The following is a 27,557-nucleotide window of genomic DNA, read 5'->3' on the forward strand; positions in this document are numbered from 1 at the left end:
TTTGCTTGTGGTACTAGGTAATTTGAAGGGTTTCTGAATAGAAATATTTATATACATGAAAATCCTGAAAAAATAACCTAAGCATTAAAAAATAAAAGGTGAGATGTGGGTATCTTTTAAGAACGTGATGGTGTGGGGGCTCCTTCTGGTCAAAACTCTCATGGCGCTGGGCTTTATAGGGGCTGTAGTGTGTCTGCCAAAGTTTGTGGAGAAGATGATGGAACACGTGAACTTCTGATTACAAAATAAAGCATAACCAATCACCGCTGTTTTTTAAACCAAAGATATATGAAATTACAAATAGTGTCCAGAGAATACTATAATGCACAACAAGGTAGGCAGACAAAGTTATGAAACTGGCTTAAACAGTCACCTAAAAATACACATATAATAAAATGTAGAGATACACTACAGATTTATACAAATGTGTGAGGCGTTCCAAATGTTTTAAGCAAAACAAATCAGTGAAATGAATACAGAGCCTCCTAAGAAAAGTGCTTACAGGGTAGTCCTTAGTACAAAAGGAAATTTCTGGTACAGTAACTGAAAACATTCAGTGTTGTGACTTGATGGTCATACTTGCCTTTAATACATAGGCTCAAATAGGGCCAGAAACTCCTCAGCATGGCATGAGAATGATGAAGATCAGTAGTTAGCTCCAAGGTGCCACTTCGTTCCAGATCCTTAGAAAAAGCAAAATAAATTATTCAACTAGTTGGAGGCCATTATCTTCCCCATCATTCCTGTTTTCCAACTTTTCTTCTTGCCGTGTTGGTGGTTGATGCATCCTGTCATTTCTAATATCTCTCAAATCTATTTCTTCAATTATGCAATTAACTTGAACTCTAAGTCCCATTTGGATTTCCTTGATTTGGCTTAGTTTGGTTTTTTCCTTATGTCATTGCTGCACAAGGTGATTTATTGCGGCAATTTAATGTAAAAATCACATTTTGAAATGGACTATATGTACTAGTTGTTGTTGCTATAATTTGAACTTTTGAGTACTACCCTCCTCCCGGCAGTAGTCAACACCTTACTCGTTCATAGTTTCACCCAGCATTTGGTATAAATGACTGTGTCACTGAACTCTTTTGTGCATTGTAGATAGTAATTAAATCTTTGAAAGAAATAGTATAAGTTGTAAATTTAGTTATTAAGCTACCACATAAGCCATGAAGAAACCATGAAACATTTTTATCCTCTTGGTTTTTTTAAAAACAAATGTGTTTTTCTTTTGACAAAAGCCTCATGAGATTGAAATTCACGATTACATAAGCAATGTTATAGTAAGATTCTGGTAATTAGCAAGTAGAAGCTAAATCTAGTGTATACTCATGTTGTATTTTCGATAATGTCTGCCAAATGACATGAAAGTGAGAATCTGTTTCTGTGATCTTTTAACTTAATACCAAGTCCTGAGCTACTTTCATACAGAGGAGAATGTGTAAGTCAGCATAGATATGATTTATTTTAAAATCACTTCTAATGAATTTTAAATAGTGTTTTGTAAGGTTTGGTGTGTCTATTTGGAATGTGGAAGCCATTAAAAGTAGAACATTTCACAAAGAGAATGCTCAACAGATTAGAAAATCAGATCTGAGATTTAATTTTCAGGTTGACCAGTTATTTTAAACAGTGAAGATTAAGCTTTTTATTTCCTAATCTTGTGTTTCTTTTGAAGTTTAGACAAATATTGATACACATATATTTTCTGGTTATTGACTGGACATATTTTTATTATATAATCTTTTACAAACATTATTTCCCTTTATTTACTCTAGCTTTCAGTAAAAGGAATAACTTTAGCGTGGAGAAAATTCCATCCTTAGGGATTTCAGTAACAGTGGAATACATAAGGATACTTACCCATCTGTTCTACCTTGTTTTAGCTTCTCTCTCTTTTTGTTCAATGTGTTGTTGGAAAATGTCCACTGAAGGCTGTCCCTGATTGGTAGAGTCTGTCATTCCTTATCACTTCAAAAATTTAGTTTAAGAAAACAAGAAGGATCATCTTATGGTGAGAAGATCCAGAAAAAAAATACATTTGTATCGTTGCATCTGTTTATGTGTTTGTTCATTCCATTCATCAACAAACATTCCTTGAATACCTACCTTGGAGTAATTCCCAAGTAGATCATCTAGGTTTAATTTGAGATGACAGCACGTTTGTTTCCCTCTGTATGTCTCTGACTTCCACATTCTTCCATCATTCTGATCTCTGGGGACAGTAGGTTCTTCCTAAGGTTAATCTCTCAATATTTTATATTTGATTCAATTCTCGCTCCTTCTAAAAATTTATTTATAATTCTATTTTTCTCCTATACCTTCAGTGTATTCTTTTCCATTGACTACTTCTTTTGTCAACAAATATGCTCACTCTTGCCATTTTAAAATAGGCCAACTAACCCTTTCCTTGATTCTGCTGTCTGCAGAGATAGCACCTTTTCTGCTTCTAGCAAATTACCTTTGTATTTTTTTTAAAGTCTTACTTTAATTACATCTTTATTACCCATTTAATCCTAATTCCTTATGTTCTGGTTTATATTCACAAATGCTCTGAATGAAACCACTCTCTCAAGGTAAAATCCTTTCTGAACATTCAATTCAGTGGGTTTTTTGCAATCCCTATGTCCTTGTAACTCTCTAACATTATTTAAAGCTCTCCTTTTTTGGCGTGCTCTCTCTCTCTCTCTCTCTCTCTTTTTTTTTTTTTTGGTGAGGAAGATTGGCTGTGAGCTAACATCTGTTGCCAATCTTCCTCTTTTTTTCCCCCAGTGCATATTTGTATATCCTAGTTGTAGTTCTTCTAGTTCTTCTATATGGGATGCCATCACAGCATGGCTTGATGAGCTGTGTGTAGGTCCGCGCCTAGGATCTGAACCAGCAAACCCTGGGCTGCCTAAGTGGAGCACACGAACTTCACCTCTATGTCCCTGGGCCAGCGCCTGGCTCTTCTTTTCTTAGTGTATTATTTGGGTTGATCTATCTCAGAGTAAACTATCCCCCCAGTATATCTTCCTTCATTCATCTATTCATTCATTCTATCAACAAACATGTACTGAGGTCCTATTACTTGCTAATCTTTGTTCGAGGTGATGGGGCTTCAATTAAGAACAGGATAGACAGGGTCCCTGCCCTTCTGAAGTTTTCTTTTTAGAGGAGGAGATAGACAATTAAAAGGACACAAAGAAATAAAACATTGCACTTTTTATTTTACAGTGAGTAACCACTTTGCAGTAATTAATGCTGCAAAAAGAAATAACTTGTGCGTTGTGATAACTTCAGAATGGTGTATCCAATTATTGTTGATTGCTTACGTCTCTCCTAAAACCCACTTTTTAGTTTAGGTATCCATCCTGATTAGCATGGCCTGTGTTTCGGAGAAGGCAGACACACACCCCAGTCCTGGAGAACCTATCCCAAATGGTCTAACTCGTCATGGGAGTTCCATTCTCCTTGCCTGTGGTTGGTTCAACCATGGATATGAGAAGTAGCGTCAACCAGTGAGACATATGGGAAGCCTGCCTGTCAGTACAGATTTTTATCAATATGAAGTATAATTCTCTTCTCATTAAGTGATTTTCAGCTTGATTTCTTGTTTATCTTGTCTGATTCTAATATTTTCTCCCCCAGATTTTTATCAATATGAAGTATAATTCTCTTCTCATTAAGTGATTTTCAGCTTGATTTCTTGTTTATCTTGTCTGATTCTAATATTTTCTCCCCCAGCTTTTTTGTTGGAATTTATGTGGCAATTTCTTTTTCCATACTTACTTTTAACCTCTCTCTGTCACTTGGCTTAAATTGGTTTTCTAGTGATGAAAATGGCTGATTTTTCTTTTTCATACTCTTTCATACTTTTAATAGGCAAATTTAATATATTCTCATTTATTGTGGTTACTAGCATATTTGCACATGTTCTTGCTATATAATTTACTTTCTAACTATGTTTTCTATTTATTTTCTTGACTTTGAATTGTCTCTGTTCCATTTATTTACTTTTCTTCTCTTCACCCCTTCCTGTCATAAGATATTTCACTGTCTTTGTTTTTAATCTTGTATGGCTTTGGTTGGTCGATTTAATCTCAAAATATTATGTCTCACTTAAGTTCAGGGAAATTTCTATTTTCCTTTTATATTTCTTCCCCTATATTGTCTCTTTTCTCCATTTCTGGGCTATGAATCAAGTAGATTTTAGAAATTTGAGATCTGCTCTCTATATCACTTGTTTTTCTTGTACTTCTCTCATTGGCCTTTCTCATTGCCTCCTGGGAGAAACTTTTAGCTAGATCATCCTGCTCACTAAATTATTTCATAAGTTTCGATTCTGCTTATTTGGCACAAGTGTCGAATTTGTTTAATTACCAAAAATGCTGACTGACTTTTTTGTGGCAATATTTGACTTTATAAATGATGTATTCTTTCTGATCTCTTCACTGATGGTAATTATACAAACATTAATGTTTTCTATTTACTGTTTTAACCATATTTTTTCTTTCCATATTAACTTTTATCTCCCTGATTTTCTTTCTTAAATGTTTGGTGATTCTTGGTTATTTTCTCAAGTTTCCTTGGGCATGCTGCCAAGTGAGGTACGCAGGAGATAGTCTTCTGGGTGTGGGGTAGCCTCTTGTTCTCCTTTAGTCAGTAGGCACCTGGGTCACTGTGCTGTTTCTCTGAGACCAGACACCCCTTCTCCATATACTGTTTACCTGGTGGGCCATGTCAGTGCTGTCTGCAGTGTAGCGTAAGTGTGTGAGGGGAAAGAGCCCGCTGCCAAGCTGCCCTCAGTGCAGTTCTCCAACTGATCAGCTTCATGACCGCCTCACTGTTCCCTCCCGAAGCTCCTTCAGAAGCACTGCTAACTCAGCTCCAGTTTACCCTGCACTTTTTTTTCTCTGTGTGAATTATTCTGTCTCCTTTCTACCTTTCAGGAGTTCAAAAAAATTTCTGATAGATTCAGTGCACTTACTAGTTTGCATGGTTATCAATTTTATATAGTCATCTGGAAAGTAAACAAACCAAAAAATAAGAAAATACTTCAATTACTGGGTGACAGAAAATTATTATAGAATCCATAAAAAATTATGGTGAAGGCGCTTTTTAGGGAATGCATGCAAAGCTGTACTTGGAGACGTTGTACTCAGAGAAAGAAAAATCATGACTTCTAAATCCAATCAGTACTAAAAAAAGAAATAAGCAGCCAATCCAAGAATTTAGAACAAGAACAATAAATGATACTGAAGGAAGTAATTAAGGACAGAAATTAATAATAAAACTTCAAGAAACAGCTGTTATAAAAATCCAACAGCTTGTTCTTTGATAAGGTCAACAAAATAAACAAATCTCTGACAAGACTAATCAGGAAGAGATTAGTAAAAACATAAATATACAACATTAGAAATGAGGATCTAGAACCATAGATTTAGAAAAGATTAAGTTTATATTACTATAGATAATACCATGCTAATAAATTGAATATGTGGATTAAGTGAATGATTTTATAGGAAAATATAAAACTCTAAAATGACTCAAAGAATTAAAATACATGAAGAAAAATGAAAATGCAAGAGATTTCTAAAGTTTTCTAAGAGTTACTTTCCCCAACAAGCTAAACTTGGATCATTTTATAGGCAAAATCGTTTGAATTTTCAAAGAACAGATTTTTTTCCTATGATTTACAAATTGTTTTGGAACAAAGAAAAAGATGAAATAATTTAGAACTGATGTTATTTAACTATCATCCCCATGATGTCACAACCTGATAAAGGGAGTATGCGTGCACACCCACACACACAGAAACATATAGAGATTAATATCTGAAAGAAAATTCTAGTTAATGGGATTTTTCTCTTAAATAATTTACCAAGGCAAAGTAAGGTTTATTCTAGGAATGCAAAGATGACTAGCTATATATTATAGCTTTTTATATCTTATCACTGGAATGGGATAAGTCATGAAAAAAAGCATATGACCACCTCTTTATCTGCAAAAGAAAAAAAGGGCATTAATAAATTTTAACCTCTACTATCAATTTAAAAAAGAAACTATAGTGAACCAGAAAAAAAAGAATTTTCATAACATAGGTATAGTATTCCAAACTAATAACTAACATTATACTCAGTGATGAAGCATTAGAACAGTGAATAACATAAGGATATCAGCAACCCCTACCACTAACCAGTATTGTTCAGGAAATGCTAACCTAGTGCTTCTCAAAGTTATTTCATGGAAATCTACCCCTCCCCACCCCCCTTTTAAGCTAAAAACTCTTAATACAGCGTGGAACAAGGTTTGGGAATTGTTTTAGCCAACTTGGTAAGACAAAAATTAAAAAAGGGAGCTTTTCTAATTATTAGAAATAAGTAATTATTTATGGATAAGAGCAATTTGCCTATATAACCCAAGAGAATCAACTGAAAAATGATTAGAGCAGGTGGAGTTAAGTAAGAGTTGGTTATAAAATATATATGAGAATCAACAACTTTCTCAAATATCAGCAAAAATTAATTGCAAAATGTAACGGGATAAAAAGATCTCAAGAAACTCTGTAAAAAAGAAAATTGCTCAATCCCTAAAAAAAAATAACCCATAAACTTTCCTGTGCTCCATAAGTGTCGATTTGAATGACGCAGAGATGGATGACGCTCTCGAGTGGTAAAATTCAATATTGTAATAACTACTGTTCTATCCAAGTTAATTTGTGAGTTTAGTGCAATCCCAATAAAAATTTCAGTAGAATTTGAGGTAGTTTGAAAAACTATTTCTACATTTCAACTGAGAGAATGATCACAAGATTAAACAAGAAGCTTTCCAAAAATGTGGATAATTTGTGCATTTGCTGGGGCGAGGAGAAGTTATGCTATTAGTTGTTAAAAATTACTTCAAACTCGCTTGTCTTGCTGCTGATGAGAGGTGAACTGAAGGGCTCTTTGACAATATCAAATTCTGAAGAGTTTCCTAAAGGTGAAAATATTAGATCTAAAAGATATATATCTATTCTGAGGAAATACTCAGAGATGCACACAAAATTTATGTACAAGGTGGTTTATTTTTAAAATGATGTTAATGGAAAGTTTGAAACAATTTGTTCAGTGATAGAAGATTTGGAAGATGTGAAGCCTGGCATATCATGCATCAATTACTACCATGTTTTAGTGACATAGGAATATGTTCACTTGTATTAAAATAAAAAAGGGATTATAAAATAGAATATGGGTAAGTTTTGAAATCTACTTCCTCTTCTTATTGTACTTTGTACAAATTATTTCATCTCTCTAAGCCTCATCTGCTTTGTACGACAGTGATGTTGTTTACCTTATGACATTGTTTCTGGGATTAAATGAGAGAAAGCACATGGAGAGTTTACCCTAATGCCTGACGTGTGGTGAGCCTGCAAATGTGACCTGAGGTGATGACAACAACTTGTAATCTATGTGTATAAGTCAAGAAATGAAGGAAATATACTGACATGTTAAAGGAGCTTATCTCTGGAGGGGCGAGTTTTTTATGAGTGATCATTATGTTTTCCTTTATAGTTTCTATACTTCCTACGTTTTCCAGGATGAATAAGTAACTTTTATGAGAAAAAGTATTTTTTAAAAGTTAGAAGAAAATTGATAGGAAATATTTCTGGGTGGGAGATAGAGAGCTGTGTGATTCAACGATTATTGTAGCTGGAAGTCTATTTCTTTTTATATAAAAATGATAGAACTGAGCCAGCCCTAGTGATTAAAGTTCTGTTCTCACCACTTCAGCAGCCCAGGTTCATTTCCTGGTCTTGGCACCACACCACCTGTCTGTCAGTTGCCATGCTGAGGTGGCGGCTCACATAGAACTAGGCCTTACAACCATGCACTGGGGCTGTGGGGAGGAAGAAAAAAAAAGAGGAAGATTGATAACAAATGTTAGCGCAGGGTGAATCTTTCCCTGCAAAAAGAGGAGAAAGAGAAGAGCTAACAAAACCAGTAAAACGGGAGTGCACAATATTATTCTATTTTTTGACTCCTGTACTTTACACGTTAGTATTTACTTCCTTTGGTTTGGTTGGTCTTCTCATAATTTTTTAAGGTAGTTTCACTTTTTCTCGTAGCCCAGGCTGTCTTTGTCTTTCTGGGCAGAGGTATTACTGTGGGGGGCCACTGAGCAGTCTTCTCTAAACTGTCTCCCTCTCCTCCCCACAATAGCTCTTCTTCTGAATCACAAAACATTCAAAGGACGGGGTTCTTTAACTTCTGTGGCGTCAACGCTTCTGCTTCTGATCCTTTTCCTCAAGTTGAGAGATCATCCTCTCCTGGGAGAAGTTTGTCCTGCCTGGGTGATGGCACTCTAATGTTTACATGAAGCAGTCAAGCTGAACCGTGTCGGAACATGCCTCACTGGGATTCAGACATGATTTTAAAATGAGCCAATCCCAGTCTTCAATCGCTGCACTACAGCCTTGCTTTGGAGCATACCTTTCATTCTAGCCTCACCAGGTTTCTCGAGTGTCCAGGCTTGCATGCACCTGGTTGTTGTATAGTGGACCCTTTGGTAAATTGGAACACAGAAAAGCGATTTCTAAAACCTCTAGCAGGAAATGGTGATCCCTTTTCTTCTTGCTGTTGGGTTGGGCCCCTAGTAGAAATCTTGGTGCCTGCCTGCACCTCCCCAGACCAGCCCCTCTTGAGAGTAGCCCTGGGAGGGTGGCAGGGGCAGTGGTGCCATTTGCAGTGTTGTCCTCATTTACCATACACCACTTGGCCAATGGCTACAGGAAGTTCTCTTGGCATCTCCAAGTGATATATTGTTTATCATATTACTTAAGTACCCTCTTTGTACGGAGCTCTGTGTGAATGCAGGGAGTTGTGTAGAGCAGTGAGAAGACATGCTCTCTTTCCTCTGGGAGCCTTCACGGATGCGCTTAAAATGTCGAACATCACCCAGGTACATTTGTTCCTTGTTCCTCTTGTTTGCATCCCTTCCTTCATATTCCCATGTCATGTTGCTTGAACTTGTGTTCAGCAATGCATTTCTTTCTGCTTTGTGTCATGGTTGTTTCTGGGTTTGTTTCCCTCATTATACTGCGATTTCCCTCAGGGTGGAGTTGTGTCTTCTTTGTATCTGTACCGTCAGCATGAATCCAGGTATCTGGAAAATGGTTGGTGCTTAACAAATATGAATTGAGTGGGACAGGACTTGACAGTGTCTCGGATGCTGTGCGTCATGTCCCCCTGCTTAGAGCGTGTTGACTTTCTTAATGCCCAAAGCTCAGTCCTTGGAACAAGAATGACTTATTTTATATCTGTCCCACTGTGTATTGCACTTCTGTGTGAGAACCCAGTAAATGAACCAAGAATATGCTTATAAGGCATGCAGACACATCCACAGTGGCTGTCAGTTCAGCAGAACAAATTAATTAGTTGAAATTATCCTTCGCGGTACCCAAGGAAAACCAGCCTCTCCCTGGTAAATACACTTTGCTATTTGTAGAATAATAATCCCAAGTGCGATGATGCCAGAGCCTTCCCTTCTGCCATCTGGAGTGATGTTCTTGCATGGTGACGCCTCATCAGCTGCCCGTCCATCCCCACTTCCCTCCTGCTCTGTCTCCTCCTCTCCCCTGTCCTGGTCTCCGTAATAGGATGATGCTTGTTATTCTCTTCCCATCCTCTTTTCTTCCTCCCTACCAGTTCTTGGCTTCATAATGTAGTGTTTTGCTCTTTTACATCTTTAAGTATTAAAAACTATATATTTATTGGGATTTTTAAATGAATCAGAAATGGTGTCCCACGCAGATAAACTTCTGTTGACGGTATGAAGAAGTAATATATAAACATGGTTCAAAAACACTGTGTATGATGTTAAAACTTCCTTCCCCGTCCATCTACCCTCCCTGATTCTCTCCTCAGTGATAACTACATTGGACATTTTAGTATGCGTTTTTCCATAAAAACGTTTTAAATATGGTATACGCCAGCATATAAAAGTTGAGATGGATGTGTGCGTATCTTTTCTGTTTATGTGGAACATTCCCAGGAGCACTGCTCTGAACCTATCTTTTATCACTTAATGTATCTTACAGATCTCTCAGGTGCTTCTCCCTCCCCCCATCTACCTTATTCCTTCTAACTGTTGCATAGGATTCCATTGTGTGGGTAGTCCGCCTTATCATGCCAGTTCCTTATTAATGGGCATTAAGACTTTCTCTTAAACTTCTAGTGTTTCAGTAATACAACTGTGCCTATCCTTACGTATCTCTTACATCTTTGTACACTTATGCTTACATCTTGGAACACTTCTGTAAAGGATGTGTACATTTTACATGTTGATGGTTATTGCTAAACTGTCCTCCAAAAATTAAGTTAGTTTTCACTGATTTAGGCATTCCGCCAAAGTACTTGAATGTACCTGATTCTCTATGAAACTTTTCTAGTTTTTGCCAATATCATGGGAGAAAAGTTTTGTCTCACTGTTCTGATTTATATTTCTTTGATTATATGTGAAGATGACGATTATTTTGAATTTATAGGTAACCTGTAGCTTATCTGTGAACTTCTTCCTATCCTTGGCCCTTTTTCTGTTGGTCGCTGTTTCCTTATTGGTTTATATGAAGTCTTTAGCCACCGTGTCAGGTGTTCCTTGTGCCTCCAGCTGAAATAGTAACTGTGCCACTGACCCTCACATCAACAAGTTTAATCTTCTGCATAGGATTATGATCTGATATTTTTCTCACTTGTTTATGGGTTTCCTTTCTTCTAGAATATGAACTCTTAAGGAGCAAACATCTCATCTGTCTTGTTCATTGTTGTATTCCCATCACCTAGCTCAAAGCCTGGCTCATAATAAGCACTCAGATACTGTTGAGTGAATGAATGAAAGAATAATAAAATTAGCTTATGTGTCATAAAAATTCAGGTTTGGTTTTTTTGAGTTTGTGTATGTTATTTTTTCCCAATAGAAGCTGTGAATTTTTATTCAGCCAAATTTATCAATTTTTAAAAATGATTTCTGGATCTTCCTCACTCCAAGTTGATAAGTAAATTTATCCAGGACTTCTTCGAAAACTTCTATGGTTCCATCCTTTAGGTTCAAATCTTAGACCTTTACAACACTTATTTTGACATGAAAAATAAAGGATATAGTTTTAATCTTTTTCACAATGGTTGGCTATTTCTTTATCATTCATTTTCTATCTCTCCTGCGTGACTTTAGCACAACTTTCTGGTAAGCTGCATTTCCACGGATTAGATATTTTCCGGGACTCAATCAAATTGTCTTAATTACTGTAGTTTCATGATATGTTTTAATAGTTGGTGAAGTTGGTTCTTCTTCATTTCTTTTCTTTTTTTCAGAATTTTTTCATGGCTATGATTGCATATTTATTTTTTCCAGATAGACTTCAGGATCATTTTGCCAAGGCGGAAAAAATTATTTTAAAAATTATTTTAGAGAACTATGTAATAATATACATATATGTACATAATATATGTGTCTTATAGTTCTTAAAAATCTATCTCATGTCCAGAACTGATGAGAATTTAATTTGTTTAGAGTTCATTTTATTAAACTTAGGATGGGCTGGATACTAGAAGTGGCTCATGGGAGAAATGGGTTTATGTGTGTGAGAAGAATTAGCATCCTTTGACAAGAGGGATTTAGGTTTGAGCTTTGGTTAGACATGTTCTGCTAGAACTTTTGAGTATAAATGGGTCCTATAGTTCTGGATGTGGCTGTTTATAATTGATATGAGGAACTACAGACAAGTTATCCTTAATCTTAACTGCCTATTTTGGTTGCATCTTGCAGAAGATTATATACAAGAAAATCTAAGCTCTAGTCTTTATTTTGCTACTAAAGAGCCATTTAGCTCTTGACAAGTTACTTAAACTGAGTCTCTGATCCTGTTTCCTCATCTGTAAAACAAGCATAATAGTGCTCATTTATTCACTCATTCATTTATCAAATAATACTTTATCTACTTCCCTATCTCTGTGAATGGTTGTGAGGATCAAGAAACAGAATTCTGGTAAAATTTTTTGTTTGAAAATGTTAAGGTCTTCTAGGTTAAACATTGAACTTTCAAAATATTTCATTTGCTTATCTCCAGTCTCTTTTCCAAACCCCACTAAAAAACAATAAAGGAAAAACATTTTTTTGAAAGGCATAAAACAGTAAGAACAAAAGAACAGGCCAGGACCCTGCAGCAAAGAAAAGATATCAACAAAATTTTGGAAGCTGGAAAGTAGAGTGGGAAAAGCCAGAACTCACCTGCAAGAAGCAGTAAGATGCCAAGTTGGAGCAGTCCTGATGCAACTCTGGAATTGGAGGCAGCTGGTACCTCTGAAGGCTGGGGTTGAGAAGAGGAGGATGAATTAGAAGTCTAAATGAGGAGCTGTAAGAACCCTAGAGCCCCTCTTCCACCATACTGGCAGTTAAAAAATGTTGTAAATGGGCCACCCCTGTGGCCAAGTGGTTAAGTTCACACCCTCTGCTTCAGTGACCCTGGGTTTCCCTGGTTCGGATCCTGGGTGCTCATCCGACCATGCTGTGGTACCGTCCCACATAACACAACCAGAAGGACCTACAATTAGAACATACAACTATGTACTGGGGGACTTTGAGGAGAAGAAGAAGGGGGGAAAAGAAAAGAAGATTGGCAACAGATGTTAGCTTAGGTGACAATCTTAAAAAAAAATATTGTAAGGATAAGCGATGAGGATGGTGATGTACTGGGAAGAGAGAAGTTGGGCTTGGGATGGAGGTAGTAATAGAGGCACAAATCTTTTCTGTAGTAGGAAGCCAAAAGATAATACAGATTTTTAAAAAAGGAAAAAAGAGATTATGCATGCTATTAAGGAGATAATTGACAGATGAAACCACACATAGGAGTTGAAAATGATTGGAGGTAGTGGTGAGGGGGAGGACTGGAGCTTTTTTTATGGGTAGTACTAATAAGTAGTACTGTTACTTAGTAGACTTTTAAAACTATGTACATATAGTGACACAAATTAAAATGAAATGAAAGACTTGATGCTATTGTAGAGAAGTGAGTCTCTAGCACAAGACTTGACATCTAGGTGGTTAATATATACTTGTTGAATTGTTGAATGGATATTATTCAATTATTTAGAAAACTCTCTAATTTTTCCCTTGTTGGTGTTAGATGAGAGTTAGAATTAAATAATGTACTTTAAAGATTCATTAGTAGTGTATTGGGAGTATCACAGTATAAGAAACCAGTCTTTCTATTTTGGAGACTGTGGAATGTTGGAAGGCCTTGAATAGTTAAAAAAATAATAAATAAATAAATATACATATATATATATATATCTGAACTTTGAACTTTTTTATACTTTTCATCAAGGGAGTTTTGGGGTTGAAAAAAATACATGTAGGGACTCGCTCCATGGCCTAGTGGTTAAGTTTGGCGCACTCTGCTTCAGCAGCCCAGGTTCGGTTCCCAGGTGTGGACCTACACCATTTGTCAGTGGCCATGCTGTGGCAGCGACCCACATCCAAAATAGAGGAAGACTGGCATAGATATTAGTTCAAGGAGAATCTTCCTCAGCAAAAAGAAAAAAAAAAATGCATATGTTGGTATGTGTTTATCAAGACTTGACAGTATTTTCTCTATCAAAAAATCTCTGTCTCAGGCACTAACTTATGACGTGGGCCTGATAATTCTCTTCTCGCTGTTTTTGTCTCTTTGAAATGGGGTTAAAATTCAGTCTGCCTCAAGGTAGGCAGTTGGGTATTATAGAAATCTTGGCACCCAGTCCTTTGGTTTAATATTGTAAACAGAGTAACTGAGTTTGGAATTTGAGTTGCCTCTTCCAGGATGGTAATCAGCATGACAGAAGCTAGAGATTTAGTTGTAGGAACGTGATCTATTTGAAGCAAAGTATCCCCTCCAGGGAGTCCAAAGTTATGCTCCTATTAGAAGTAACTAGTCAATAATAGGTGAGCGATTATTCTCCAGGATGGAGGATGTTGTACTAACAGAATTTCACTACAGAATTGAGTCCAATATTTATTTGTAGGTTGCTACAAATTTATTGGGAAAGAAATGCTAAAGAAATACCAAGAAATGGTTTTGTGTGACATTCCTTAAGGAACTAATTTGATTTGTTTTTCTTCATAAGACACACATGAGTTTGACTCCCATTGTGTTTTCTTCTGTGTGTATTTTACCTTTTGGTCTAATATCTTGACCATGCATTGGCTTTTTAATCTCTCTCACAGAGCTATTGTTTGACTAAGGCACAATTATTTTTGCTACCTAGTTATATAAGAAAATAGTTTCACATGGAAATGGTACTTCAGTAAAAGTTTCAGAAATGAAATATTGTACTACCTAAGCTTAAATATGTAATCGATTTAGGTGTTTTCTGTATAACCATGTACTGAAAACTATATTTTGTTCCTAGAGTGAATTACTGGAATTAAAGCGACAACAACAGGAGGAAGAAAGAACCCAAACCCGGCAGACTGAGCACAGGAGGTATAAATGGTTAATAAAATAAGCATTCTTGGTAAAAACATTTACTTATAAAGGTTTCACAATGTTTTAGGAAAACACTATAGTGATAGTGAATGTGGTTTTGGAATCTATATCACCTTTATAATCTTTATATTATTGGGGTGTGGTGTGTGTGTGAGGGATACCAACTGCCACATATTGGATATTGTGTGTGTGTGCACATATGTGTACATATTTACACACACTCAACATCCAATTTTTCTGGATAGATGGCATAAATTCATGTTAGAAAACTGAATCATGCTCTCAAGCTCTGTGTTTATTCATGATATATTTAATTTGGCTTCCATAGGATGAAGCATCTTAATCCTTTGAGATGATGCTTTGCTGTTTGTAGACTACTTTAGAATAATTAGACTAGTACAGATGGTGAGATACCCATACTTGAACACAAAAGTTCAGACACGAACTACCATTAAACTTGTTTTGCATTGACTAAGGTATTAGGGGAAAAAAAACCTTAAAATAGAATCATTATGTAATTTTTAATAGCTCAAGTACTCTCTATCTTATTCCTAATATCAGATGTTAAGACTACTCAGTGAAATATCATGTTGATGTTGGGACAGTGCTAATAACCACTATGTTGTCTGTCACTGTTATGCTAGAGTTTTCCCAAGGGGCACTTGGGTTATTTGAGCTTATTGCAGTGCACTTTAGTGTCTCAGGAGAAGAATTCAGTGTAAAGGCTTTCATGATTTAAAGGAGCACATTCTTCTTTTGAAACCGAGTGGCTTCTTTTATGTCTTTCACCTTTCCACTCTCGCTGGCTTGTATTTTTAAACCATGGTGGTTTCATTTTGTAAATGAGACTTTAAAGAGCATTAACGGAAGCTCCCAGTTTTGCTGGAACCACTAACTGTGGATGGGTGCTCATGTTGTTTTGGCTGGATTTTGCTGCTCCCATAGTCCGGTCAAAATAGTTTTAAAATGTCAAGTGTGAATTTATGTTTTCTTCTCTGATTATGAGGAAACATCAGAACTCTGATACACTGGTTAGGCTATTTTGTTGAGTAAAGGGGGACTGTTACTGCAGCCTGTTTTTTATAAAGTAGCTCATAAATTGGTTTAGCCCTTTTTCATTGGTTTTTCTCATTTTCTCTTTAAAAATGTTTCCATTAAAAAATGTGATATTATATTAACTGGTTATTTGTGGTAGCTGGTCATTTTTCTGAATTTCTGAGGATTAAGTGGATTGTAAGGCTTTAAGCATCTTAAAGATAGTGATATGTCACATTAATAGGATCCATTGCTAAGAAATTAATCTTCAACGGGCACCCAATAAAAACACAAGTTATTTGATTAGAGGTGGAAAGGATTACTTTTCTATTGTAGGAACCTTAACTCTCACTCTTTAAATTTATTTCCATACTGCTGAATACCTAACTATTTGTGGAGCTATCTATTTTCTACACTTTATTTTCTCTTTCTATTGATTCTAGTTAAATGTAGATTCAAATTTAATCCAAAAGGATATCTCTCTGGATAGTAAACTCAGTAATCAGTTTTGAAATAACCAATCAAGTCTTTAAACATGTTTTATAGTTTCAATCAGTAAAGCTTATATCTGTATTGTCCCTTAGAGTTTACAGTGAGCTTTGCCATGTTATCATGAAAATACTCATTCGGTAGCCTGTTAATGAATAAAATAGCTGTGTCCAAAAGCATGAGCTGGGTAGTATATGTGTAGGGGACATAAGTTAGGTTTTCTCCAGGGACATAATTTTATTGGAGTCAAAAAAAAAATGTGCTTTCACTGTTTAGAAGTTTATATATCAGAAAACTCACCCCTGAGTTTTATAACAGAATACTTGCGGGTTTCCTTACAATCTTCTCAATGCATCCTAAAATGACTGAGCACAAGTGCACTGCACCGGACCCAGTGTACGTTTTTGAGTAAGAGAAAAATTAGAAACTCCAGAAAGAAAAAACAGAGCAAGGAGGGTCATGGGAGTCAAAGACTTGCAAGGATCTGGGCCATGAACTGAAAACTTGAATAAACTGAATTGATACGTTGAAACTTGAACCATCTTTGAATAATAGTTTTTATCCAAATTAAGCCCTAGAAGAAAATCCAGAAGACTAATTTGACACCAATAAAATGTATGTACTTTCTAAACCTAGTAAACAAAAATATAAACTAGTACTTCTTTTTTCCTGTTTGAATTCTTAATAGGAATTGAGAAAAACAATTTCTTTACTACTCATGATCTCTGGTTGACCCATACTGCAGTGGACATTGGCCAGTCGAGAACAATCCTAAAGTGCCAAGGAGAGTTCAACCACTGTGCTGTGTCCTTTTAGTAATTGATACTCAAAAATGCATTGCATCACCTCATGTGTTCATGACAAGCCATCAGTCTTTGCAGTGTTTGGGTGAACTGAGGGAAGCTCACAGTGAGCTGTTTTGCAGCCCACACTGACCACCGTTGGTGGTTCCACAATACAGCTGCAGTCACAGAAGCAAGAGTTGGGGACCATGCACCTGGATGATTCATTCATTCACCTTTTACATATCAGAGTACACTCTGAAGGCTTTGTTTTGGGCACTGGAAATAGGGGTAAACAAGGAAGAGAAAGTCCCTACCACATGGAAATTACAATCTGGAGGAAAGAAATAGAAATCAACAATTTAACAGCGAGATTATTTCAGACAGTGATACATACTGTGAGGACCACATCACAGGATGATGTTAAGGGAGGGATTGGAGGCAATAGGTCTTCAATGAAGAAGTGACATCAAAAAACAGGAGCCACTCACGTAGAGATCAGAGGCCAAAACATATACCTGGATGCTACATCAAAAGGATATTATCAGGCACAAGAACAAATACAAAGGTCCTAAAGTGAGAGTGAGCTTGGAATTTTTGAGTCTCAAATGATTGGATTATAGATGTGGAGGAAGAGAATAGTATGAAATGATGTAGGAAAGGTAGGCAGGAGCCAGAAAATACAAGATTTTGTAAGCCAGTGATTTTATTCTGAGACTGATGGGAAGCCATGGGAGGGTTTTAAACAAAAGGGAGGCATGATCCGTTTTATAATTTAGTAAGGTGGTTGTATAGAGAATGGATTAGTGAAGGCAGGAGGGGAAGTAGAAGCAGGGGGAGAGAGAACAGTGATTTGGACTAGAATGGTGGCCATGGAAAGAAATGGGTGAATTCAGGAGGTGTTTAGTGAGTAGAGCCAAGAAGACTGCTTGTGGTTTGGATGTGGGGTAGGATGGGGGATATTGAAGGAAAGCCGCTCTTTGTTACTGACAAAAAGACTGGATAAAAACAGCCCTTGGCACATGGGCTGCCCAGAATACCATGGTTGTGTTGTTTAGGGGTGACCAGACTCAGCTTTCTCTTCCTTGATAGTCAGGTCTCCAGCTCAGTAAGATACTGTTGAATCTGCATGCTGAGAGGTCTAGAAAGGGCAACACAAACATCAAGCTCTACAGTGACCCAGGATGGCCAGAATTTGGCACTTGGGTAGATTTTATGGTGAGAGGAGAAAAAGCTTTATGATAACTAAGATGTAACCACTGCCTGATGGACTTAGGGTTGTTGAGAAAATAGCAACCCAACAAGCCAGAGATCAAATTGGGTCAACATGCAGTTGGCATTTTTGCTAGCCCTGAGCAAGCACAGACAGGCAAACAAAGCCAGCCTCAGACTTTGCTCCCCAGCAGTCATTTTTCCTTAAAGTTCTCAAATCTCCCATGTCATTGCCTCATCCCCCACCATGACCAGATTCTGCTCATCTTCATGGCAGGAAGGAGGCAAACGTAGCTGGGTGCCACCCCCTCTTCCTTCCACAAGCATGTATTGAGTGGCTGCTGTGTGCCAGGCACTGTGCTTCTGCCAAGATGCTTATCGTCTTAATGACACTGTTCCACAGTAATCTGTTGACGTCATAAGGCACCTATTACAATGCTGTTTCTCCAGCCTTCACATCCCTGACTCTACTCAGCTATACGTGGGCAACTCAGAGCATGAGGTTGCCTTTATTTTTTTTAATTAAAAAATTGTAATATGTAACACAGAAAAGTCCATGAAACAGACCTTTAGAATGCTTAATTGTAAAGTTAACACCCAGGTAGCCAGCTGCAGAAGCAGAATATAGCCATCATCCTACAGCTGAGCCTATCCTGACCCTTAAGAGAATCACTTTCTCGCCTTTCTTTACAGTTTTACCTCATATACGTTAAACTTAATTTCTGAAATTTGTTCCGTCAAGTATGACCGAACATCAGGGAAAGATGTACCCATTTCTTCTTTTGAAAGCTTGGATTCCCACTTCTGATATTTCTCTTTTCCCGTACTCTCTTCCCGTTGTCCTTCTACTTTTCACTTGGGAGGCTTGCTTTAGTTAGGAAGACTGGCAGTGGCGTACAGGGTATATGAGAGAGATGTCTGTCTTATTTTTGGTTTCTCTTCATGTTTTAGTTCTTGCTGAAGCTTCCATCTTTCCTCAGCCTCTGGGGTTCACATCTTGCATGGCCCTTAGTTGACGCTTGTTTGGGTGACTAAGGTTCTTTCAGAACTGGTAGAAGGTGGGTGAGTGAAACTCTGAAATTAAGAGCTTGTGACCCCTTTGGCCTGAGCCAAGACTGGCACCAGCTCCAGCAAAGGGCTGTCAACAGCATGTCATATGGTTAATGTGAAAAGAGGTTTCTGTAGATTTCTTCTGAGCTGAAGCGGGTAAGCAATCCCCACAGTCAGTTCATAGAGCAAGTTCGGTTCTCAAAAATCTCTCAGCCCAGTAGCAAGCTTTTCACTCACACACATTTTTCATTGTTTTAAAGGGTAAATAATGCTTTTCTGGACCGACTCCAAGCCAGAAGTCAACCAGGTGGCCTCGAGCACTTCGGAAGCTATTGGAATATGAATAGTGGTAACAGCTGGGTGAGTTTTTTCTTTTCTCAAAAAAAAAATCTTTCAAAGTTGAAAAATAAAAACAATGAGAATTTAAAAAATATGTTGTGGCCTTCTCCCTAGGTATCATTTTTTTGGTGTGCTGTTCAGCTGTGTGATGGGCAGTCAGCCAGGGTGATTACTGTAAATTCCACAATAGCTTCTAAGAGAGGAAAAAGTCCTGATTTCAGCTCCGGCCAATCAACATAAAAAATGACACCTGCCCGTTGCTCACAGTGTGATTGCCTGGACTGTAAGGCTTTTTATCACCTCTTGCCCAGACCTGCAACAAAAACAAATGAACGTTTTTTTTTTCAGGAAGATTTTAGGTGAAATGTGGTTATAAAAACAGAAAACATTCTCTAGTAATATATTCTTTCAGTGAAACTGGCACATCAAAGAAACCAGTATTTAATTTTTCACTACAAAATGATTTTTAAAAAATCCCTACAGCAAAAGATACTTTTTGAAAATGAAATATCCTTACAGATTTCTGTGAAGAAAACCTTGCAACTGTGTTGTGATATGTGTGTAATGTGTTTTGCATGCACAATCTATGATTGGACCAGCACCAAAGCTCAGGAATGTATATAATTGTGGGGTTTGGAATGTGTAAAGAATCGAAGCTAACTACAGGAGGTTTTGCAATTTAATTGACGCCCAAGTGCATTTATACATATTCAAAAAATGAAGTAGATAGAAATCTTTACATTGGTAAAATACAACAAGAGAATTGAGTGCTTGCCGACCTGGAAACTCTAGAGAAGATCACCCTTTAACAAATACTCATGGACAAAAGATCATTTTTCAGAAGACAATCTGTTAGAAATCTTGCATGCATATTTCCTTGAAAGGCATATAGTAGTTGAAATTTATGGACAGGTTTCACAAATGTGTATATAGTGAAGATGAATGAATATAGGCAAATTTGCAGAGAATGCATCCTGGACGCGTCTGTCCATATGTATGCTCATGTGTATCACTATGGCGTTCAGAATAGAGACAATGTGGAAGAGAGAGAAAAGAATCAAATCACAGTATCTTTGCATCTTGTGTTACATTTGACAAATTAGTGACTTATTCTTAAGAGTGTATGAGTAGGAATCATGTGGAAAATGGAACATTGTGAGTTTAAGACGTTATCCAAGTTCACAGAATTTACAAGTGGTGAAATGTGATTGAAACTCACATTTTGGACAGGACTTGGAAACTCACTGCACATTTTCTCCTCTACTTAACAATTCCCCTAATTTAGAGAGTACCTAGAAAAATACCTAGGCTTGAGGGGAAGATGATGGGAGAGAGTAACTGAATACTGCATGGGCTGCCACTAAGGGAATGAGGGTTGGGGAATCTGGCTCACCATTGGCTATCAGCAGCCTTATGTAAAGGAGCTATAAGTCTCTGCTGAGATTCCTCACAGATAGAAAGAGAAGAACATCATTTTCCCATGATGTGCTGTGAGTGAGGATGATTGAAGTTTCCTTAGTAAGACAGGCATATCCAAGTCCAAAGTGGTTATTGGCTTTTCCCTTGCTTGAAAGAAGCAGTGACAGAAAGGTGAGAACTTCCTCAGGCTCCACCTCCACCTCTGCTTACCTACAAACATCCCTCTATGACTGCTTTTCCTCGGGGACCAGATTCTCTCTCCTCCAGCAACTAGGCGAATTTGTCTTAACAATACATACCCCTCTCTCCTGAATTGCCAAATGTTGCATCTCAACTAGAAAATTCCCAGCAACATAAAATATAAATAAATGAAAATTATAGTGATACTCCCTTCCCACTTGCTACTGTCCTGTTTCCTTTTTCCTGTTTAGAGCAAAACTTTAAAAGGGGTCAGAGCCGGCCCCATGGCCTAGTCATTAAGTTTGGTGCACTCCACTTCGGCGGCCTGGGTTCAGTTCCTGGGTGGGAACCTACACCACTTGTCAGCAGTCATGCTGTGGCAGTGACCCACATACAAAATAGAAGAAGACTGGCAAGGGATGTTAGCTCAGGGCTACTCTTCCTCAGCAAAAAACCAAAAAACTTCAAGAAGTATCTATCCTAGCTGTCTCTAATTTCTTTCCTTTCATTCCTCTTAAACCCACTCTAATCAGAATTTAGACTTTATTAGTTCAACCATAATGCTCTTGTCATGGTCACTAACAATGTCCATATTGCAGAATCCAATAGTTATTTCTCAGTCTTCATCCTTTAACCATCAGTATCATTTGTCATGGTGACTCACTCCCTCCTTTTTGAAACTGTTTACTTGGCTTCTGGGACACTGTACTCTCCTGGGTGTCCACCTGTCTCAGTGGCCACTTCTTCTCATTCTCCTTTACTGAATCCCTGTATCTTCCTCTCCTCTCAACTTTGGAGCGCCTCAGGGGGATCCACGTTGAACCACCTTCTTTACTTTATGTTCACTTAATACCTTAGTGACCTCATTTGTTCTCATGAAATTAAATACAATTTTATGCTTATTACTCCAAAATTTCTATTTCCAGCCTAGACCTCTTCCTTCAGACTTGCATATCCATTTGTCTACCTAAAGTCTCTACTTGCAAGTCTAATAGACATTCCAACCGTAACATGTCTAAAACTTAACCTTTGATCCACTTTACCCCAATGCTCTATCTGCACTTTTTCCTGTTTGCATAATGGTACAACCCATCTCTCACATCCCCCCCCGAGCTGATCCATCAGCAAATCTTCTTGACTCTTCCTTCAAAATGCATCCAATCCAACAGTTTGTCACCACCTTCGCCACTATTATCCTGCTTCCAACCTCTACCACTGCTCATCTAGATGCTTGAAATAGTCTCCTAGGTGGTTTCCCTGCCTCCACACTTACCCACCTGGAGTCTATTCTTAATATGAGAGTGATCTGTTTGCAACAGAAGTCAGATTCTGTCACTCCTCTGCTCAAAACCCTCCGATGGCCACCATAACTCTCCAAATCGTTTGGAGTAAAAGCCAAAGTCCTTACAGTAGCCTACCAGGTACTAAATGGTCCAGACCCCACTATACCCCTCTGGTGCTCTCCTCCTACTGCACTTTGTCCTCGTTCCTCCTAGTCACACTAGCCTTCTTGCTGTTCTTTGAAAACTTGAGAAACTCACTGGTCTTACCTGACAGTTTTGTACTGGCTGCTTCCTCTACACTCTTCTCCAAAATATCCATATGATTTGTTCTCCTTCAAATATTTTCTTGAATTCCACCTCTATGAGGTTTCCTTGGCCCTCTATTTAATGCTGTGATCTGTGCCCTTATCCCTGGCTCTTACTATCCACTTTCTGGGCTCTACTTTTTTATTTTCCACAGCACTGTGAAACTTCTAAAATAATTTTCTAACATGATTTACTCATATGTTTTGTTGACTGTCCATCACTGCAGGGCCTTTTGGTTGTTTTGTGCACTGATCTATCCCAAGCGTAAAACAGTGACTGGAACTTAACTGCACTCACAGGAAACAGGTTGCTGCGATTAAGGGTCACAAACACAACTGAGGGATTTAGAACCAAATGATTTGATACACTAAAATGATTATATACTGAATTTAAAATAGCTACATATAAAACATTTGATGGAATAATATTGGATTGGAAACAATGAGCAAAAACGAGACAAAGACAACCAAGAGAACTTGCAAAAAGAACAAACCAGAGCTTGTAGGAATAAAAAACATAATCTTTGAAATTATAGCTCTCAATGAATTCATCATAACAAAAGGAATACAAATTAAGAACTAAACCAAAATACTGTTTTTCATCTATTATTTGGTGAAAAAAACAAAAGCTTGACAAATTCTCTGTTGGCGAGGCTGTGGAGAAACAGGTTCTTTCACACATTATCGGTGGGAATTCAAAATGATACAAACACTTTCAAGGCTGATTTGTTACTGTCTTCCCACAAAATAAAAACCAGGCCTAGACATATTACAGGAAAGTTCTACTAAACGTTCAAGGAATATGTTATTCTAAATGTCTAGCAAGTTATTCAGATAAATGGAAAGGAGGAAATATTCCCTAAAAGGATTAAGCCAGTGAATGTAACTTTGAATCAAAATCAGACAAAGATTATGCAGAAAAAAAAGATAGACCAGTCTCACTCATAAACGTAGATTCAAAAACATCACAAAATTTTGACAGATTTAATAATGGATTTTTCAAAAACATAATATATCCTTATCAAATTTAATTTATCTCAAAATGAAAGCTTGGCTTATTACAAATGAACAAATGAAACAAAAAAACTCAGATAATTCACCTCATAAATTATAGGGGAAAGACCATATGATCACCTCAGTAGATACAGGGAAAGTATTTGATCAATTTCAATACTCATTTGTGGTAAAAACTTCCAGCAAATTAGGAATAGCAAGGAAATTTCTTTAGCTAATAAAGGGATCAAAAATTTATAATAAAAATATATCAAAACCATTTCCTTTAAGGATTAAAAAGGAAAAAGTTTATAAATCACAGATACAGTTATTTACCTGGAAAATACAAAAGAATTTATGTGTAAATTGTTAGAATAATAAGGGCCCAGCAATGTTGGTAGATATAAGATCAGTATATAAAAATTAACTTTGTTTCTGTACATTGAGAATAAACAAAAAAAATTAATAAAAAGATCCAATCAAAGGTATACATAACCTTTTTAAGATATAAAACATAGGAAGACATTAAGGAATAAATAAATGGAGAGTTATACCTTGTTAATGAATAGGAATGTGCTCTCCAATAATCTAGAGATTTAATTAAGTTCTAATCAAAGCAAAGAAGCAAGAATAGCCAATTCACTCCTAAAGATAAAGGAGAATACATGGAGACTTAATTCAATACTTAATATGCTATGGAATTGCTACAGGCAGAACCAACCATTTCTGGAATTTTGATGTATGACAGAAGGAGAGCACATCGCTGAGGGAAAGGACTCTTCAACAAATGCTGTTGGAACAATTGAGTACCCATGTGAAATTAGGTCCTGTCCTAACACCACTCATAAAAAATCAACGCCAGGTAGACTAAAGCTTATAGATAGAAAGGAAAACTTTTTTAAATTTTAGAAGAGAATAGACTATAAAATTGAGCTGAGGCAGATTTCATAAGACCCAAAGTATAAACCAAAAAGAAATGATCAATATGCATTAAAATAAAACATATGCTCATTAAAGGACATCTTACAAAAGTAAGAAAAGAAGCCATATACTAAACTTTTATCCTGGACATGTTTTGTAAATAACAAGTGGACAAAATGTCAGTATACAGAATATGTTAACAATGTGTCATTTACTTAGAAGTTCATAGATGATGATTGAACTCCCCAAGGAATGAGAGAGGAGAGCTGTGCCCCAACTCACAGAGTGGGCTTGGAGGAAATATTGGAACCGGTAAAAAATCTAAAGACAGAGAAGGAAAGGAGGAAGGCAGACAATGTGATAAGACTATGAATAAAGTCAAGGAAAGAAAAAGTTATTTCTTGAAATACCATACAGACACTTAAGCCGTAAGCCTTTGATAAGTGTATGTTGGGTAGACAAATTAGACTGGTCTTTATTTTTAGGCCTTTTTTCATTTAAATCACATTCTTCTCATATTGTTTAATATATACTTGTTTGATCATTTGAAATTAATTTTATGTTTAGAAAATGGATTTTGGTTTTCCAGAGTCTTTATTGGTTTTCCTGATGCACCTAGGGTGGGACGTTTAAAAAATCCCGTCAAATGATCTTTTCTCAGATACCATTCGGTACAACCCTTTGGGATCTTGTGGAAGCTCTAAATCCTGTGTCTTCAAGGGCAGTTAAGTTTTTGTCATGACCTATGAGGCAACCTGAATTGTCATTTCTCAGGGGTTAGAACAGCGAGAGTCTGAATCTCGAATGTAGCTTGGCCCAGCATTGCATCGCAGGAACTTAATGGCGATTTCTTGACCCTTTGCACATGACTGGGGGAGGGGACTCATTTAGTCTATCTCTCTTCCTCAAGGTCCCCTTAGATGTCACCTTCCTGCTGCATAAAACAGTGCAACTCTACTCTATACATTTCCATTTAAATTGCTCTGCTCCACACTGCGTTCGTCCTGTCCTTGCTGTAACTATGGGGGGGGGGGGGTGACAATATTTATGAATGCTATTATTTGTGACCCATGTTAGCCTATCTCTCAGAACACAGCTGAGGAGCTGTCACTCAAGCCATTACAGTGTTGACAGAGACTGTTTTGTGAATCGAATGCAATGGGACTTGAGAATGAAATCATTTCACTGGGTCTTTAAGTAGTTAAGAAATTGTCATTTAAGTCCAGCGTAGGTGAGAGTGTTATTTGAAGGGACTGCATTTTGGTACAACAGAGGCTTCAAATTTTGTTTTGCTGCTTGTAGTAATTCTTGTTTTCTTTTTCTTCCAGGATATATGAGAAATATTTACTTACATTTGGCCTTCGTCAACTGACCTTGAAAACCCTCACGAGAAGCTGTTCCTTCATGTGATTTTGTTCGTCCTCACTGTTTTTACCTTGACTTCAACTGCCCACCCATTCAGCTGAGCAGCCGGGGATGACTGGTTTCTCTCTGTCATTATTTACACATATTTGCTGGAGCTGATTACTGAACTCGTATTTAATCTCTACTGCCAGTGAAATGTTACATTATTTTTCTGATTGGTTTCGCCTCTTATTGGAAGTATAATTACAGCAATGTTAGTAGGATAGAAAAGGAGGGAATCATTTGATGCTTTCAGGTTAGCAGGAGCTATGGGCGTCACATGCTTGTTCTCTCCAAGCAGCTAATTCTTATCTACTTCTCAGATCAGGTTTGGGGGAGCTTTGGCATCTTTTTAGATTTTAATCTCTATTTTCTTAATCCAGGGTACAAATGTGAGCAAAAGAAAAAAAGAAATCTTTTATACTCTTTTAAACAAATTTATAAATAAATTTTGAACTACTTCTGTATAAATGGTTTGTTTTTATTTTTAATGAAAAGCTCTTGAGTTTTTTCTCTTAAGAGGTCTCATGTTTCTATTTTCTTTAACTGTCCAAACAGATCAAATGTAGTACGGTAATCACTAGTGGATCTGGCTCTGGTCTTGATTTACTTACTAATACTCTTCCTCTGGTTTCTCAGAGTGGGACAGTTAATTTCCTGAAGGGCCTTTGTTTCTGTAAAAATCAACTAGACGCAAATGGAGATACCGCGTGTGGTTTTTTTTTAGGTGTTTTGGAAACTTGTCTTTGCTCTATGCAACCTATTTCCTGTAGCTAATTCAGTAAGCTTTCCTATTCTAGTTTTATGACTTCTGCTAGTTTATAGACCCTAGAGTGCTAGCATATTGGTTTTCTATGCTGTATACTCCAGCCCCCTCTCCTGTGTTATAATGTTCTATAGGAGAAGCATTGCATTTAGACTTAGAATGAAGGTTGGAAGAGCAAATAATTTTTGCAGCTGGACAACTAATAACACTTTGCAGCATTAAGAGATCTCCTGTGTTACCAATCACTCTGTTGAAATTAACTTTCCAAACGTGTATTCAGGGAAACACTGGGACTTCAGGTTCTTGGGCCAAGACTGAGGGGCTCACAAAAGGGTGGCAAGGGTGTAGTGTAGAAAGGGATGCATTGTGTGGGGGTGGTGGTGGCTGAGAACAGATGGTGTTCAGCTAGTTTCTCTGGAGTAAATAATGCAGATGCTCTTGGTTTTTCTCTCTCCTGCCAGCTGAAGCTGCGTTAGTGCTGTTGACACCAGTATAAAATGTTTGGTCCATTTGAAATCTTTGTCATTGCCTAATATGGGGAAAACTAAATCTCAGCCTGAGTTGCAAACATCGCCAAACTGATTGTAAATGTGTGAATGTCACAGGCGTTTTACTGCTGTGGCATGCAGCCATTTCTGCCCTGCACCTGCCAGCCTGGCTACCTCACAGTCCACATTTGTGTTCCAGTTTTTGTGTCTAGGCTCGGCATCCCTCACTTGCTGCTACTTTCCAGTATGTAACCAGGAGTCGATTAGGGGAAAGAGATGCTTTCTTACTTTGAGGGCTCTCAGGGAAGTTGGCATCATTTCTCTTCCACTGCTTGCTGTATCCGGCATACCCAAAAATTATGTTGTTTCATTAAAATTAAAAAAAAAAGCATGTGTAGATTTAGAT

At 37.3% G+C, this 27,557-nt stretch overlaps 1 protein-coding gene across 4 annotated transcripts in view; it reads left to right on the plus strand.

The window, feature by feature from the left end:
- The window catches only part of EPSTI1 (epithelial stromal interaction 1), a 92,403-nt gene extending 66,035 nt beyond the window's left edge, over positions 1–26,368 (plus strand). For all 4 annotated transcript variants that reach the window (XM_044779930.2, XM_070480838.1, XM_044779934.2 and 1 more), the window contains 3 exons: positions 14,409–14,482; positions 19,314–19,413; positions 25,822–26,368. In XM_044779930.2, the coding sequence (XP_044635865.1) occupies positions 14,409–14,482; positions 19,314–19,413; positions 25,822–25,830 (183 nt within the window). In that variant the 3' untranslated portion in view covers positions 25,831–26,368. The remainder of the gene's footprint in view (positions 1–14,408; positions 14,483–19,313; positions 19,414–25,821) is intronic.
- The last annotated feature ends 1,189 nt before the right edge of the window (positions 26,369–27,557 follow it).

This window comes from Equus asinus, chromosome 11 (assembly GCF_041296235.1).
Source record: "Equus asinus isolate D_3611 breed Donkey chromosome 11, EquAss-T2T_v2, whole genome shotgun sequence".
NCBI classification, from domain to species: Eukaryota; Metazoa; Chordata; class Mammalia; order Perissodactyla; family Equidae; genus Equus; species Equus asinus.